The 16,533-nt window shown below is 38.4% G+C and overlaps 2 protein-coding genes across 4 annotated transcripts; one reads left to right on the top strand and one right to left on the bottom strand.

The window, feature by feature from the left end:
* The first annotated feature begins 1,375 nt into the window (after nucleotides 1–1,375).
* Nucleotides 1,376–7,154, top strand: LOC131310343 (uncharacterized). Of its 3 annotated transcripts, none has more exons than XM_058337309.1 (4): nucleotides 1,376–1,542; nucleotides 1,652–1,772; nucleotides 4,500–4,718; nucleotides 6,809–7,154. In XM_058337309.1, the coding sequence occupies exons 1-4, from the start codon at nucleotides 1,391–1,393 to the stop codon at nucleotides 6,917–6,919; spliced, it is 603 nt and encodes a 200-aa protein (XP_058193292.1). In that variant the 5' UTR covers nucleotides 1,376–1,390; the 3' UTR covers nucleotides 6,920–7,154. The 3 variants fall into 3 exon arrangements, with proteins under 3 accessions (XP_058193292.1, XP_058193293.1, XP_058193291.1); XM_058337310.1 differs by having other exon boundaries at nucleotides 1,649–1,772; nucleotides 4,503–4,718; XM_058337308.1 differs by having other exon boundaries at nucleotides 1,649–1,772.
* Nucleotides 7,155–7,774: 620 nt separating this feature from the next.
* LOC131310342 (serine/threonine-protein phosphatase PP2A catalytic subunit) lies at nucleotides 7,775–15,160 on the bottom strand. Its single transcript, XM_058337306.1, has 6 exons — nucleotides 14,452–15,160; nucleotides 12,000–12,114; nucleotides 9,621–9,729; nucleotides 9,456–9,533; nucleotides 8,736–8,927; nucleotides 7,775–8,421 (listed from the first exon to the last, which is right to left on the bottom strand). Exons 1-6 carry the CDS (start codon nucleotides 14,702–14,704, stop codon nucleotides 8,248–8,250), a joined length of 921 nt encoding a protein of 306 aa, XP_058193289.1. The 5' UTR covers nucleotides 14,705–15,160; the 3' UTR covers nucleotides 7,775–8,247.
* Between the last annotated feature and the right edge of the window lie 1,373 nt (nucleotides 15,161–16,533).

The following is a 16,533-nucleotide window of genomic DNA, read 5'->3' as shown; positions in this document are numbered from 1 at the left end:
ACGCTTTTATGTATAGGATGAGAGAGAGAAGTGGAGAGTTAGTTTGAATAGAGTTCTACTTAGGGTTTAGATAGGAAAGATAAGAGATGAATATGAATCACTGATTCCTTGTATATCTAAAGTTTAAATACATATCTTATACAATAATGCAAATAATATCAATTGTACACATAATAATATATTTTAATTACTCAATCTAATTAATTATTGAATTAGAAATTTAAAAATATAAATTTGTATTAAAAAAAAATTGGGTCAAAAATCCAGGTCGTTACATAAGTTATTCCGCAATGGATCTCCAGTTCTCACAAAGTAGAGTAGGTTATACTAATTGCATCAGAGTCACCATAAGGGCTTAGAATGAATGATTTTTATACACTTGAGTTCTAACCATCTGTTGTGCCCGAGATCAACCACACACGAAACAAAGACACAAGATTTTTGCGTGGTTTCCAATTGGGTACATCCATGGGAGGATCATTGAGTATTGTTTCACTATATGAGACATACAAGATTTTACATGGGAGTACCATACCAACCATTTGATCACTCAACCTTACTGAGTATCTCTCTCTCTCTCTCTCTCTCATGAGGCATTGAAGACTATGAGTGAGGTCTATGAGGGGATATATGGAGCACATCTGGACATATAGTTTTTACTGGCTTTCTGTTCTTAATGATTGCATCAGATTTGCCCATGGGTGTTAAGTCTGCCAGGCCCATGGGCCTGCCCAACATATTTCTGTAGCAATGATGAAGGTCATAATAAAACCTTGACAATTTAGAGATTGGGTCATTTTTTCCAACAAACAAATAATCATCCCATTAAAATCAAACAAGAAAAAACATCCATACTTGTCAAGGCCATACACAAACAACCCAAACTAAAACAACCCGACAATCAAAACAAAGGCCCAAAGGCCCAAAAGCCAAAAGAAAAAAAATAAGCATCCCCTCACCACTGAAGACACAATCAACGCAACTTGCAAAACAAGGAATAGGAACAAGAGACAGAGATAAATCAATAGAATACACGGCATTGAAAAATTCTGTAAGTATGCGGATCACCATAGTTGTCTTCAATAACCCTTTTCTATTTTACATTTTCTCCGAGTGAGGTTTTGTGCAGCCTTGTCACAATGACCACCAACTTTGATACTTTCTATATTCTTCCTTTTGTCGATTGCCGGTAAGATTTTTCCTCAATCGTCAGGAGTGCATGCTTACATGGTCGTGGCCGCAGGTTATTTCACTCAAAATGATACTCCATGACTTCATGTAACAAGCAAACAAAATGGGATAGGGGTGGTAGAAAGAAAGTGGGTCCTTTTCCGAATAGAAAAAAACTACGGGGGAGACTTTTATACATACACACTAACAGAAGGGGGTCATGCATAATTCGAAACCAAGATTGAAAAACAGAGAGAAGAAGAAGAAGAGAGAAGACGGAGGAGGTGAAAGAGCAAATCCAATGGCATCGTTTCTTCTCTTTCTACTCTCTCTCCTCTCCGTACCGGCCCATCTCTCTCTAGGGCACATAACGTAATGATTCCTCCCTTCCCTCTCTATATATAATATATATGTATGTAAACTTTTCTGTGTTGTGATCTTATGTGAAGCAATGGAATTTTGATTCGAAATTACGCAGAAGTAGAGAGAGAGAAGGAGGGCGTCGGCTTCTTATGAGTTTCAAGGAGACGCCTTCAGGTGGGAACGCGACTTTCGATTGCTCTCCTTCTGGACCATGCGTTGCCTGTCTTTACTCCGAAAAGGTCCGTCTTTTTTCTTTCTTTCTTTTTTCATTTCTAGGTTTTCCTAATCGATTGGTGAAACGAGATGCGATTTGATTTGGTTTAGAATCGGTTTCGAAGTCTTACGGAGTTGGTTTTGGTTTGAATTGATTCTTGTTTAAGGAATGGTAAAGTGTTAATGAAAAATAGGTGGAACTTTTTTTTAATCTTTTACCCAAAATTGACTAAAAATTTGTGTAAAAGCTTTATTTTGTGTGAAGTACCCTAATGGGCAAGTTCCAATCTAAGCATAAATTTGAATGAAAGGTTCATCAATGGCATTGTTGTAAATTTAAGAAAAAGGCCCTTCAAAATTTGAGTAAGGATTTGAGTCTCCCTTGATTTGGTTGAAAGTTCGAGTAAAAACCAATTTGATAGTTTGAGTCAAGGGCTGGAGTGAGATTTAGGAGATTTTACTCGAAGTGTCCTTCTGAGTTTAAAATGGAGTTAGGGCTGGAGATGGTCTAAGGAAATTCTGTTTTGATCGAGAAGCAATTGAGAATAGTGGTGGACGCCTGATTTATACTAAGCGGAGGCTCGAACCACCTGTTTATCTACTTTAAAAGGAAAAAATGTAGCCCGTAGTGCATATTGCTACTTATTTGTTCTCAAAAGGAGATGAGATTGAATGTATTTACGTAGCCGCCATTTAATTTTATACCCGTGATAAAAGATTGATGACTTGGAATTTTATGGAGTTTTTTCCACACATAAGAATATTTAGAATTTTTTTTCAGTTTTCACCCAATGGACTTGCAGGGGTTGATCCCATAAAATTCACATATTAACCAGAAAATTAGTATAATTAGCAAGAATATTCTGAGTTGTGTAGGGGCCCGGGCACACACCCCGCACCCTCTTGTGTTCGCCCCTGATTGAGAACAATGAGATCAGTTTCTTGGATTTTTCCGTGCTCCGCCCTATCCTGTATTCGTGTGTTTTATTGGTGTCAATTGTCATATAAGACCAGCAATGCTTTACGGAACAAAATGTTGGCCTATTAAGAAACAACAAGTGAGCAAGACAAGTGTAGCGGAAATGAGAATGTTGAGGTGGATGTGTGGTATGACTAGACGGAGGACAAGTTGAGGGAAAATAGGCTAAGGTGGTTTGGGCATGTCTATCGTAGATCAGGAAATGCAGTAGTTAATTGAGCGGATATGATAGCTTTGGGTAGCAATGCTACGGGAAGGGGTAGGCCTAAATTGACATTTGATGCTATTGTGTGCAAAGATATGAGTGTAATGGGTTTGTGTGGACAAGTGGCCCTTGACAGAGCTCAACGGAGGAAAATGATTCATGTAGCCGACCCCAAGTGATTGGGACATAAGGCTCGGTTTGGTTTGGTTAATTGTCATATAAAATGGTAAACATTGACGTGGTGTTTGGGGTTCCCATCGAATTTGAATAATTGCTTTGGGGGGGTTGTGGTGGGGGGGGGGGGTGGTTGGGGGGGGTTTCCTTTAATGGTTGTGATAGAATGTAAATCAGTTTATTTGTAGTCTTCTGCACCCTTGTTTAAGGTACGGCAACCATAGGAATAAGCAAAATCACTTTATTTTTTTCTTCATCTAGGGTATTATGGTAATGGCTCTAGTCTCCAGTCTCCATAGTGTGGAATTGAGTTGCTATATTTGATCTTGTGTGTTGTGTGAAGCATGCTGAGGTGATCCCGTTATCACTTCATCGCAGAACTTTGAACACACCCCTTGAGTGATGCTTGCATTTCATCTTCGTTAATCTTCAATTGAAGAAGACTGGAGTCATATTTCTAGTAAAAAGCAATCAGCTTTGATTCGCATATTTATTCAAGACCAATATTGCCCTGTCAATCATGGCTAGTCATTTGATCTTGTAATATTTTGCTTTCTATGAATTATCAGGTTTTCGTACTTATAAACAAAAGGGAAGAGTTATAACGATTTCTTGTGAGGTGTTCAATTTACCTGTTATTAAGTAAGATCATATCTATGCTGCAGCATTAATAAGCTGCTTTACTCTCCTTTATTTAATTTGCATGATTCTTGTTGCCTTTCCATATCAATCGTTTTGGAAATTATAAGTTTCATGTTTGGCTGCAATGCTGTTTAAGAAAACCAGTGTCTTGCTTTTCATTTTCTAGATGCAGCTAGATCACGACACAGTCTTGTTGGTATATGGAAGGTCTGTAGCTGCATATATGAGATTACTTGCATGTGGTATTTGGGGGAAAAGATATTGGACAGTTATCATGCCTTAAATCTGATCCTGAATGACAAGTTTCTCTCTGCCTGCTGGTTACTCCTTTTGCTTGGTCAGATCTAATGATTCTTCTGTGATGATATCTTGTTCGCATCTTAAGTATGATCGGTCTTGCGTCGAAGGTTACATGTGCTGGGCCACTAAAATGTTGATCGTCTAGTACAATGGCGTAGTATGCACACTATTTTCTGTAGCCCAGACCTGTCTGATGTTTTTGTGATTGATTTCACTCTGCAATCCTGAAATTCTTTCCAGTAGTTCAGATTCTGGAGTTCGAATGGGGAGTCGAAATCGAGTTAGATAAATGATGCAACTATGCGGTCGGGAATGCTTTTACTAAACTGACTCTAGATATTATCATGACTCCTACGTAATCCATATTTCCGTAGAAACAAAACTACATTCATTTTGTACTTTTTGCTTCTTCATCTGTGTATGAGTCTTGCTATGTTGCGTGCTTCCTTGTAGAAGGATGAAAAATATCGGTGCAGTGAAACTGGCTATCGTATCCCTCTGAAGTGTGAAGAAACTGGGGCTAGTTCGAATAAAGCCAACAGCGAAACAGCTCAGAAGGGTCGTTTACTTTCTGATGTATCCACATCAGTGAGTGGGTCCCAGGCTTATATCACATATAGGAGCTGCATACCGGCTGTTAATGAAGAGAAGTTGTCAGTACTTGGTTTTGAGGTATGTTCAACATTTGTGGCGCCATGCTTTCCTCTCATTGTGATCCATGTTTATATCCTTACACAAAGGTTTCTGGAAATATATATTGGGTTATACACCCAAACAAAAACACGCGCACACACGCACACATATAATTGTGAACTTTAGATTTTATATGTAGACAACGAATGAAATGGTCACGTTAGATGGTTCGTAATAGGATTTCTTCGCATCAGTGTCCTGTGATATCAAATTGCAGGATTTTTTTTTTTTTTTTTTGTCTTTGTTGTCGAGAAAATGCTCAGTGCTTAGTTCCTTTAACCTATAGGATCAAGGAAATCAGGCAATTGTTAGGTACACCTCGCAATCTGGAGGTGGTAGGATTATTGAACCAGAAAAGAATATTTTGGAGATTCAAAAATCGTGTTCCATCACCAATTAACCACTTTGGTTTGTTTATCGGGAGTAGCTGATGGTGGTCACAAACCAGTATTACCCAAAAGAGCTGTGTCTTACTGGAAACGATATATTCTGAGCTTTGTATTTTGTGCTATGCAAATTTGAATATATCTACTTAGAAGCTGAAAAGAGTTGCATGAACACATACAAACACTAAAAGTTACAGAAAATTTTTTGAAAGGAAAAAAAATATCTGTGACTTTTATTTTAAGATATATAATTGATATATGTCCATTGATGTGATCATATCACTTCGGTATCGCACTTTCCATGTTTTGCCACGAGTATCGCTTCCATGCCCTATGTCTATGCTTCATAACTTCCAAAACTCTACTGTATTTTCCACATATGTGGATTAGCATGCAATTTTTATTCAGTGGCACAGTCTAAGTATCTTATCGCTTGTTATGTTTAGTCTTTCTTGGTGAATATTAGCACGTTTCTCCTCGCATGTCCATTAGTACATATGTGTGCAATGAAATTGTGATGAACTAGTTGGTCAGAAAATACATTTACTACTTCGTAAGGGAAAATATCTCTCTGAGATATTACCGTCCCTTTTTTTCATAGATTTCACAAAAAACTTAACCAGAACTTAAACCTGAAATTATGCATGTCCAAAAAGCCTTCCTAACTTCGCTTTCGGGAACTCAATTGTGGGAATTTACTTATGGTAATTATGCATGTCCAAAAAGCCTTCCTAACTTCGCATTCACGACTCAGAGATGCAATAAATTTTTTTCAATAGAGTTCTTCATGAGTGAAACAAATGTTATTGCATACGTTTTCTTAATGTACCTTGTATAGTGGCGAGGTCAATATCGAGATTCTTTCTCCAAATTAGTCATCCAGTATCACACTTTTTATATGCATCTTGTTGAATGTTGCATTTCCGCTTTGGAGTTATGGATCAGGTCTCGAAATTGCATACTCTCTTTAAGAAGACTTGCACATCCGCGTTGAATGTATTTTTGACGGTGAAGTGCCCAAGTATTAGAAATTCAAAATGAGAGCTCAATGAAGTGGGATTTGGGTTCCCCTGTCAATTCTGAGCTTCACTTGAAAGAGACATAAATCAGAAATCTTCTCAGAGAAATTGAGAATTAGAAACAAAGAAAAGAAGACAAAACAAAACCTAAAAATGCTTACTAGAATACTTCAATGTTGGCTCGGTACACTGATGTTGCATTACTTAGTGGGGTATGCATGAGTGATTGAAGCTTAGGGTTGGCGGCCAGGGCCACCTTTGGCCCCAATGTCCCTTCGTCCTTGCTATCCTCTTTAGTTCTCCTTTCATTTCTTTAAGTTAATTGTGTGATACAATTTTTATCTTTCTTCCTTCTACGTTAAGTTCTGAGGTTGCTATTACTTTGGCTTTTACCCTTTTCGGATCAATTTTATGTGAACAGAATCAATCCACCTACTGACACAACTGCTCCCATGACATTTTAGTTCGTGACATTGGCCGCATTGCCTTGTATGGCACATGATCTGATTTCTACGTTTCTCTAGCAAATTTCCTTCGTCCTTAATTTCATTCTTGTCATCACTAAGCAAACATTCCTTCATGTTTAAATGACATTAACTGCTTGACCACTTTTTTGTTATTGATTTCCTTATTCTAATTGTGCCCTGATGCATTCTCTGAACAGGGTATTATGTTGGGGATGTTGTTCATAAGCAGTTCAGTCATTTACATCAAACGAAAACGCAGCGGTGCCCCACCGGGATCTGTGAGAATTCCTACCAGCTCCCGGTTTTAACTCGCTTTTACCTTAGCATTTGAGGTTTGTCCTCATGATTGTCAGGATTAGTGGCATGATTGATTTTTGTTGTAAATGGAAGACCAAAAGAGTTCTCCATCTTTGTTTGGCTCTTCCCTTACTCTCTATCTCAACATGTGTATTTAATGACCTTTTCCCTCTCGGGTTTCAGTTTTTAGTTCATATTACGCACCGAAATGGCAGAAATGAAATGATATCAAAATTCATTCTCAAACATTTGTTGTATTTTCTTAAAGAACACAACCAGGTTCCTCATTCCCTCAACGGAAAAGAAACAAACCCAAAAGAATTGGTGCAGATGAAGAAGAATCTCTTAAGAAGATTTCAAGATAATAACAGATTCCAAGTTTTGTATCTCTTCAGAAGAATATCTCATAAAAGATTCGAAGTTTTGTATCTAGGGAAGCTGCTACTGCACCTCAAAATGGACACACAGTACACCCTTTCATAACCATACCAGAATAATTGCTTACCACAACAGAGAACCCCTCGGTCACATAATCATTAAAAATGTTCTCCACTCAGCGTTTTCAATCTTCACCTAACAGAAAACATGCTCGTGCTCAAGCATGTGAATTAGGTGACTTGGGATAATCATCATTTTGACACAACAGTCACAAACCATCACAACTAAGTCTTTCCATATGGCATACCTTTTCGAAACACCACCGTAATAATTCATAGCCCCTAGCACTACAAAGCCTCCTAATTCAATTATGATATCAAGATGGTTGGAACAAGGCACTAAGCTCTGTAACAGAGAAAACATTCTGGAAGAGAATTACAACATTAGGAATGTCTAAAATGAAACAAGCGTTTCAAGAGTCCTAATCCTTGAAGGGAAACGAACCACGCGCCTTCCTTTTCAATAGAAATAAGCACACCACCACCCCAGTGAAATTCCAATCTACAGCAAGATTAGAAACATTGATATCTCAATTACAGAAACTATAAAGACGGCAGGTTGCAAGGTGTAAGAAACCAATCCCATGCATCTCCCTCGCGGCCAAAATCTGATTTCTACCTTAAATTGCGAAATTACAGGAACACAATATACCACGTTATTGCTGCTTCCTCCTCTCGAAAAATATACAAGGGAAAATAAAAACAAAGACACGGCGCCTTCGATTAGGTCTCGAGTTCCTTTGAGCACATAATCAAAGTCAGCAGCAGCAGGGCAAACTCCAACCGAAAGAATGATGTTGACAATGAAACCCTCAAACAACAAAAACTTCTCTCTTAAGACACATCTACGTTGAAACGAGGGCAAGCAACAATTACTAACAGCCGATTGATGCTTCGAGAGATCACAAAAAATAATCTGGAGTCTTGCGCGTAGTGTCTGGCTCAATTTGTCGAGGTGCTGGATCAAACTGAAGGAAATTCTGCTCCATGTTTTCCCCGATTTCCAGTATGGCAGCCATATTCCCACATCGGTAACAGTAGTTAGGAGCACTAAAGACTGTCACCACATTCTTTTCCTAGAGAAAATGCAGGAATAGCGATATAGTAAAGAAAAGTAAGACTTAAAGAGATGAAAGAAACAAGGTAGTTTATCAAAGGGAAATGGGTTTTAACTCTCCCCTTTTGTAAACAGCTCTCTTTTTTGGTCTTCACTCAAGGGACATTACAAAATTACACTTGCATTTTTGGGGATTAGGGAATAATAAATTACGACAAATAAGGAGCAATACTGCAAATTCACCCATCTAAAAACCAAAAATGGAGTGTTATAGAATCGGGTGTGGTCAAATCATTTCCCTTTGTTTTGTTCTGATTTTTCCAATTCACAAACCTGACACCAATTGTAACCCTCCATGACAAGCTGGTGGGCTCTTGAGATGAGAGTGAGCCCATTGGTATGGTTGAACTGAGCCGCTATGTCCTGTCCAAAAGTATAACCAGCTCCACGTGGAGATATTCCCCACCCACATCGATCGTCTGGATCAGACCACAATAGATCACACATTGGCCCTTCATGTGGAACCTACACCGACCCACCCACATAGACACAATCATTAGAAATGCAGGCAAAGGTATTACCATGAAAGGAAAATGGAAGTTCATTATAGACCGGAAACCAGGGGGTGGGGGAATATAGAGACCAACACATGAATTGCAGTTCTATGTTTCAAGTTTAGAAGCAACGACAGATTTAGCAACAGGGTCTAAAACTGAGCATTCAAGAGTCAAGACTCAAACATGTATTCTTGAGGCCATATATTGCCCTAAAGGGAGAGTAAAGAATGTCATGGAAAACAATTCCAAGTGACAATATCTCAAGGCAGAATACAGAATGTTTTTGCACTTGATGGATAACCAAATGAGTTCTTATATCCACGTTCAAGTTTCAACAAATCCAAGAACCTCCAAATCACAGGAATAAAATTGAAAAAAGCTATTCAAGTAGTATTAAAAAAAGATACAGCCACAGCTACCAACAGAAGTGATCAGATTTAGAAGTCATATGACATCTCAAAGGATGCAAATTCCACAAATACGATCACTATTGTACCTCCTGTATACGGTCCAAGGCTCGGATATTGTCTAGCGTATCCAAAGACGGCGAAAGTCCACCATGCAAACAGAAAATCTACAATCAATATGTACATGTATATGGATGTCAGAACTGGTTCAAAAGACTAATCAATATGCAATAAGCAGAATGCACAACTCAAACCTGACTCTCAATTAGTGCTGTAAGGGGCAGATAATCAAAAAGGTCAGTAAAATACTTCCAGACATTGGCATTTCCATACTTCCTCAAGCATTCATCATAGAAACCATACCTGGGAAAAAATAAGAAAGGTAATGAGAGCTTGTACAGTAGAAAGACCATTTTTGGTGGTGGCGGTGAGGGTATGTGGAACAGTAAGTGCCTATTCAAGCAGTTTTGAACGAAGCTCATACCGGTCAGTGTATTTGAGCCATTGATACGGTACAAGTACAATATAGGTCTTAAAAGCATAACCACAACAATAACAATACCCATGTAATCCCCAATCAATTGGGGTATTGGATCTTAAAAGTCTAGCCAATACATGCACTGATACACATGACATTTACATGCAGATGTTTAGATGTTTGGTTTCAATTGAACAGAACCAGCAAAACATAAAAAAGACACCAAACCCATACTTTACCCAAGTCACATTTATAAGTGACTAAAAATAATGTGCTCTCCAAGGCTATCCTAAACATCCAAGTTGCCAGACTACAACCTTAGGATCAGATCTGGAATACCAGAGAGAGAACACAGAGATTGATATTAACTGATGGATGAGGTGGAGAGACAGGAAGACAGAAAAGTTGGAAGCGTCTTTGGCAACTACACTCTCCGCAAGTTTAACCGTGACATTGTACTACTCCGGCGACTCATGCTGCTCGCGTTCTCTGTGCATTGATAAGTAATGCAATCTCAAGTCTCTCACTCTCCTCTCCTACTCAAGTTTTCTTTTTGCCAATCAGTTCAAGATCTATGTTTCTGTACTGGACGAGAATGAAAAATGGCCAAATTACGCTGGAACAATCCGAGACAGCTGGAACTGATGGTATTTAAGTCGGAATGGAACATCGCGCAGTGTATCCTGTTTATCTTCCAATATGATGCATTGGCCGGTGCCGACCGGTAAGTTACAAGAGCATCAAACCAACTATATAAGCCAAAGACACATGGATCATTGAATCCTGTTTTAACATTGTTCACCATAGATCCATTGTTCCTCCCAACTGATCAGTCATCATCAAGGCTATTACTCATTCCAAACAAAAAACTTTACAGCTTTCTCCAAGTCCCAATAGGCCCTTAAACCATACATCACTCTCTCGCAACATATCCGTTGTCGGTACATCATCAAATCGTCTCAACTGTCAACAGGATTGTCCTTAGTTCTACTACCTCCAACTAAATAATCCATAGCTCGTCTTTAATACGATATGGACTTCTCACATGTTTTACTCAACCATTACCATTTTCTAGCAGACTTTAAAATTCAGGTTATCGAAGAACTTATCCAACAACGTAAAACGTGTCTTTCTTCACAAATGGATGAATGCAACGTAATTCACATCTCAACTGCATACATAATACTATTCTACTCATATTCAACAAGAAAATAATCAAAATCACTTGAAAATTTATGTACCATGGTCCATGGTCACTTCTGAATTTGCCAAGTACCCGTTCAGCAACAACACTTTGGTAACAGTGTGAAATATGCGTCTGAAGTGCCTAGTTAGATATGAACCAACATGTACAAGTAGTTGAATGTGCTATAGATAACAATGCAAAAGACTTCCGTTTTATGCATAAAATTTTACAAAATGTCACTATGCCCTTTAAAAGATAAAACCAAGCATTTAACTTTTAGAAGTATGAGATCTAGCTTTGTCATGGTGTATTCCAACTAATCTAACTAGACACATTTGCAACCCACACTCATTATATAAGTACGATGACAAGTAGTACAAAACTTCTACAGAAAGCCCCCACACATTAGTACGATAAAATTTGGTGTAACTGTAACATATTAGCATCTATAAGGCATGAGATACCAGAGTCCACAAACAAGATATAGCAAGAAATTACAGATAGAAAGCAAAGAAGCATCTCTATAGAGTTGTGTAATTCTCAAATGCCAATCTACCTGAAGGAAGAGTTGAATAATCATCAGACATTTGTGAATCTAGTCATAATGATGGACAATGGGAGCATAATGGATAAGGCCCTTGGAAACCAAAACCTGGTCCCAATTTCACAGGATCCATCTGACATTGTTTTTATGTTTTTGTTAAAAAACAATAGCCCCAACAATACAAAAATCTCTAGACTCAAGAGTATAATGAGCAGTTCAAAATAAGGCCCTCATAGAGAACAGTGAGGCAGGCTCTAACGTTCCTAACAAATTAAAAGATGATCCTCTGTATTGAGTTATTGACTACCAAATACACTTGCATTGTTTCATTACTTGTACTTTCGGTTATCAAATGCTCTTACGTCAAGTACAACATGCATTTACATCAACTACAACATGCCACATACACAAGGAAAAGGGCTTACACTTGGGTAATTTGCCGGCTCTCATGATTTCCTCTAAGGATTGTAATTCTGTCCCTATATCGAACTTTCAGAGCCACTAGAAGTGTGACAGTCTCCACTGAATAGTACCCACGATCTGAATTAAATAATATTTTCTATCAGAACATAGTTGAAGTGAAAGAGAATCTAAGAGATCCAAAATCATAACATTTTCAAAGAACCATAGAGTACTTAAATTTCATACAACATACGATAGCATTGAATTGTACGGAAAGAAACCAATTGTGAATTCACGAACAAAAACACAAGAGACCAAGCACGTTCACAGGGCCAACAAATTTGAAGTAGTTCTTTGCAATAACTGTAAGCTAAGCCGTTACCTTGGCAAAATTTCAACCAACAGCCATAAATGCATGATTGTTAACCATAGAGGCGCAGACAGATTTATTTCAGCAATCAAACTAAATTAAGTTTTGTCCCAACTTAATTGTTTCGCCAAGGTAACATTCATTCTCCTTCAAATTCCACATTCTATGGGGCCACTTATATTTTAACTCATGGATCAATAGGTCTCTGCAACAACCAACTTAAGGTTCTTTTAAACTTTTCATACCTTTCTAGATTCTAAGAATATCGCTTTGTCCTCTACTGCTATAAGTGCTCTTAGCTCCAAGAGCAAAGTACAATGGAAAAAACATACTGTTTGTTCGTCCCAGTGTTACCTAGAATGAGGATTTTTTTAGTACGGGAAAGGGAATGTGGCACGCCACCTGCCCTAAAATGAGGTACAATAGGGGCATCCTCCTATTTTAATACTAAAATTTATTTCTTGCAAACGATAAACATGCAATAAAACAACTCATCTATTCATTTAAAAGACTTTTGCAGGAGTATTTCGACCAATTCCTTTACACTTTGTCTATAAAAACCACGCAAACCACGCCCTATCTAGATTTTTATCGAAATAAATAGGAAAGATGGGATTGATTTGGATCAGAAAAGTACTGTACCATGTTCAGACCATGCTTTTCGATACGCAAATCGATATCACATTATCATTTTATGGTAACATAGGTCTGTGTAGCAATTGCTAGGGGTGAAGAGCCAAGCCAAGTATTGTGGTGTTCAAGCTTGGCTCAACTGGACGAGAGGCAAGTTTAAGCTCAGCTTGCAGTTAAACCAAGTACAAAAGTTGTTCTCAAGCTTGTCTTGAGCATGCAAGGTGCTTGAGCTTGGCTTGGTATGTTCAATTAGAATCTTAAAAAAATTCAATTAAATGTGATGATAAGCTAGCTATAAATCTTCTATGAGACCCAAAAGATGTTATATGCTACTTTCATCCTTCCCTTGCGCATTACGAACTTATCTTCTATAACCGCACAGTCAACGAACGATAATTTCACAAAGAACATCAGCTAAAAGTAAGCAAATTCAATATCCTAATTCCTAATATATTCGTAGACAGGCAACATAAAAAAATTGGACCCATAGCATTCAATAACTACACAATCACAAGCACACACCCCCAAATATTTTCTTCTATGCAAAATGCTTTCAAAAGGAACCCCCAACTCCACCCATCTATGCCACATTGGACTCGGCTAAATGTACCAAGTACCCACCACACCCTACACCCAGCACTCTGCGGCAAAGAAATGGGATTTTGTATCAGACATTTAGTCAAACATTCAGCTAGGAAGCATATTTACTGAACCATCCAAGGTAACAACTACGCATAAAACTTTCCACACCTAAAAGGTCAGGTCAGACTACTAGGGGCTTTGCTATGGCTTTAATTGGCCTCCGGCTAGTGGACAGTGGGATAGGTCTCCCAAGGTCGGTCAAGGTGCGCATAAGCTGGGCCTGACACCAAAGTTATCAAACTAAGCATAAAACAAGCCAAGTCCAGCATGAAACGCTCAATGTAACATTCTAAACACCATTTAAGCTATAAAACAAGGTGAAACAATGCAGTTATATGGATATTCGTGACGCCCCGTATCATTGACGTGTGAATTAGACGAATCAAACACTCATACGTGCATCAAAGCCAATCATTGGTGTAACAAAGACAATCATTGTACATCAACAAACTCCATAATCAAAAAAAAAAAAAATTTAATCGGCCTCATAATTTTCAAAGACTCACAAAATCAGCCGTAATCGGACGAGCACAATGCCGTGGAAGGACCATTCGCTCACGCTCTCAATCTTTGCTCAAGCGAATTCTAATAGTTTGGGATGTTTTTGTGAGATTCTTTCTCGCTCACGCTCGTGCTCGCTCCCGCACGTGGACACACATTATTTCACTTAGATCGTAACCGACTCCGTGTAACAAAGCCAATCATTGCACAATTAAAAAAACTCCATAATCAAACAAAAAAAAAATCACAAAAATCGGCCTTATAATTATCACAAAAATCGGCCTTATAATTATCACAAAATCGGCCTTATGATTGTCAAAGACTCTCACCAACATAATCCCCCATGAAAAGGTAATTCGTATCGGGCGCGTTTCCGCCTATCCGAAACAGCTCGATCAGATCGTAAAACTGGCCGTGAATATCGCCGCACACCGTCACCGGACACTTGACCGGCTGCACATTCCATTCCTCCACCAGGATAGCTCTGGCTTGATCGCACAGCGTCTTCACCTCCGCTTCCGTCAGCGGCTTGCACTCCATCAAGTGCTCGATCTGACGGTCCAGATCCCCCTGCGTAGGCATTCTCTCTCTCTCCTCTCCCTCTCTCTCTATATGTATCCCTCTCTATCTCCGATCTGTACGCCGATCGTCGATCGAATCGATCTAGAATAAGGGAGCGAATAGAGAGTTAGGGTTAGGGTTTGGATCTGGATCGGGCTGTGAAACGATGTCGTAGACTCGTGTTTTTTTCCTCTTTCTCTTCTCGTTCAGTTTCTAATACTGACTCACGAGACTCGTCTCCATTCGTATGAATCTGTGAATCTCTCTCTCTCTCTCTCCCCCTTGTTTCTCTCTCTAGAAATTTTGCAGGAAACTTTGCGTTTGTACGTGCAGATGTGTAATATAGGAGGAAGGTGGAAAGTGCGAGATGAAACTCAAATGATATCCAAATGCAACCAAATCATTTCTCTCTCTCTCTCTCTCTAGGAGTGGGAGTATTTTTCTCTCTCTGTAAATGGGAAGGAAATTCGCTTTTGGCTTTCAATATTTTGTTTTTAGGGGACGAAATTTCTCGCTCCGGTGGCTCCGCCGAGTCAAAGGCTACGTGACACGTGTCGAGCTAGCTGCCCTGTTATCGATGTATCATTGGTTTTGGGGGGGAATTGCAAAACAAATCCTAGAGTTTGACCCTTGTACCAAACAATTAGTAGTAATTGCTAGTATGGACGGACAAGATTTGAATTGTTCGGTCCAGTTTAAAAACGAGGACCGAAGAGGATCCATTTCCTCTTCTCTAGACTTTTATCATAAATATGGAAAACTTAAGGGGATTAACGGCCCAGTGGCGGTGACCATCCTTCCCTTTATGTCTATTTCTATGAGGGTAATCAATCGATGACAATAAAATTGTTGATTTTTGTTAAAAGAGCTCTGATATTATGTTAAAAAAGTAATTTAACAACAACCTTGATATAACCCTAATATGCATTTATGTAGGCTACATGACTTGGTGAGACGCATAAATCAACTAGAAAACATATATAATAAAAGAAAGCAAGACTAACTAGGAAAATATGAAGCATAATTAAACCTAGATTACATAATAACTTAATATTTCCTAATATTATGCTACTAGTTTTATGGTAATACATAGCTTGAAAATTGCTAAGTTATGCTTACGGAGAAGATGGTGGATTGGATCGTGTCTTGTCAAAAAAATTAAAGCATAAACAAATGTCTTGTATGAGAAATTCATGGAGAGGAATGTATAAGGGCTAGCGAAAGGGATAAATGGTTAGCCTCTTTCGATGCGATTGTCAATTCGAAACTGATTAACAAAACTTAAACTCCATGTTTACTTGCACTGAAGCCCTCATCATCTAACGTCACTTCAATTGGAGCCTACAAGTGGAAGAAATCACCCCATTCTATCAACAAGTTGAACTGTAGCCTTATCTTTTGCCTATTGTCCTTGAATTTTATCACCAATGTGGGCAACTGCCACAATCTTGTGACTTCTGCTACTATCGAATAATCATGAGTTTATCAAAACTTTAAACATTTAGAAGAGTAGTTTAAGCGAAGTAAAAACAAAGTAGGCCAATCTTCAAAAATACTTGGAGAGAGATGTGGATGAAAAGCTGACATTGCTATCATAAGAGAGTTTGAAAAAAGATCAAAAAAATTGGATTTAGTTTGTCATTGGGTTAAACTTGTGGGCCGAGTTTACAATTTTTACTTTTCTTTTCTCTGGAATGGGGACCAAGATTATTATTGTTGGTCCTTGAGCTATGTGAAATTCCAAGTCAAATGTACCAAGATTTTACCATTTTATTAGCTGGTCCAATATAGCATTAATAAATCAGAATGTCTTTATCTTCTGATTATAGACATTACTCAACCAAAAAACA

Source organism: Rhododendron vialii, chromosome 12a (assembly GCF_030253575.1).
Source record: "Rhododendron vialii isolate Sample 1 chromosome 12a, ASM3025357v1".
NCBI lineage: Eukaryota > Viridiplantae > Streptophyta > Magnoliopsida > Ericales > Ericaceae > Rhododendron > Rhododendron vialii.
The sequence above is the reverse complement of the archived record's forward strand: the minus strand, read 5'-3'. Positions and strand labels throughout refer to the sequence as shown.

What these genes read in the sequence shown, in the direction of transcription:
- LOC131310342 (XM_058337306.1), bottom strand. Translation starts at nt 14,704, where the DNA reads ATGCCTACGCAGGGGGATCTGGACCGTCAGATCGAGCACTTGATGGAG. An exon ending in CCTTGGACCGTATACAGGAG is followed by an intron (nt 8,928 to 9,455) that starts GTACAATAGTGA and finishes GGGTCGGTGTAG; the next exon opens with GTTCCACATGAAGGGCCAAT. An exon ending in AGGGTTACAATTGGTGTCAG is followed by an intron (nt 8,422 to 8,735) that starts GTTTGTGAATTG and finishes CATTTTCTCTAG; the next exon opens with GAAAAGAATGTGGTGACAGT.
- LOC131310343 (XM_058337308.1), top strand. Translation starts at nt 1,391, where the DNA reads ATGCATAATTCGAAACCAAGATTGAAAAACAGAGAGAAGAAGAAGAAG. An exon ending in CCTGTCTTTACTCCGAAAAG is followed by an intron (nt 1,773 to 4,499) that starts GTCCGTCTTTTT and finishes GCTTCCTTGTAG; the next exon opens with AAGGATGAAAAATATCGGTG. An exon ending in TGTCAGTACTTGGTTTTGAG is followed by an intron (nt 4,719 to 6,808) that starts GTATGTTCAACA and finishes TTCTCTGAACAG; the next exon opens with GGTATTATGTTGGGGATGTT.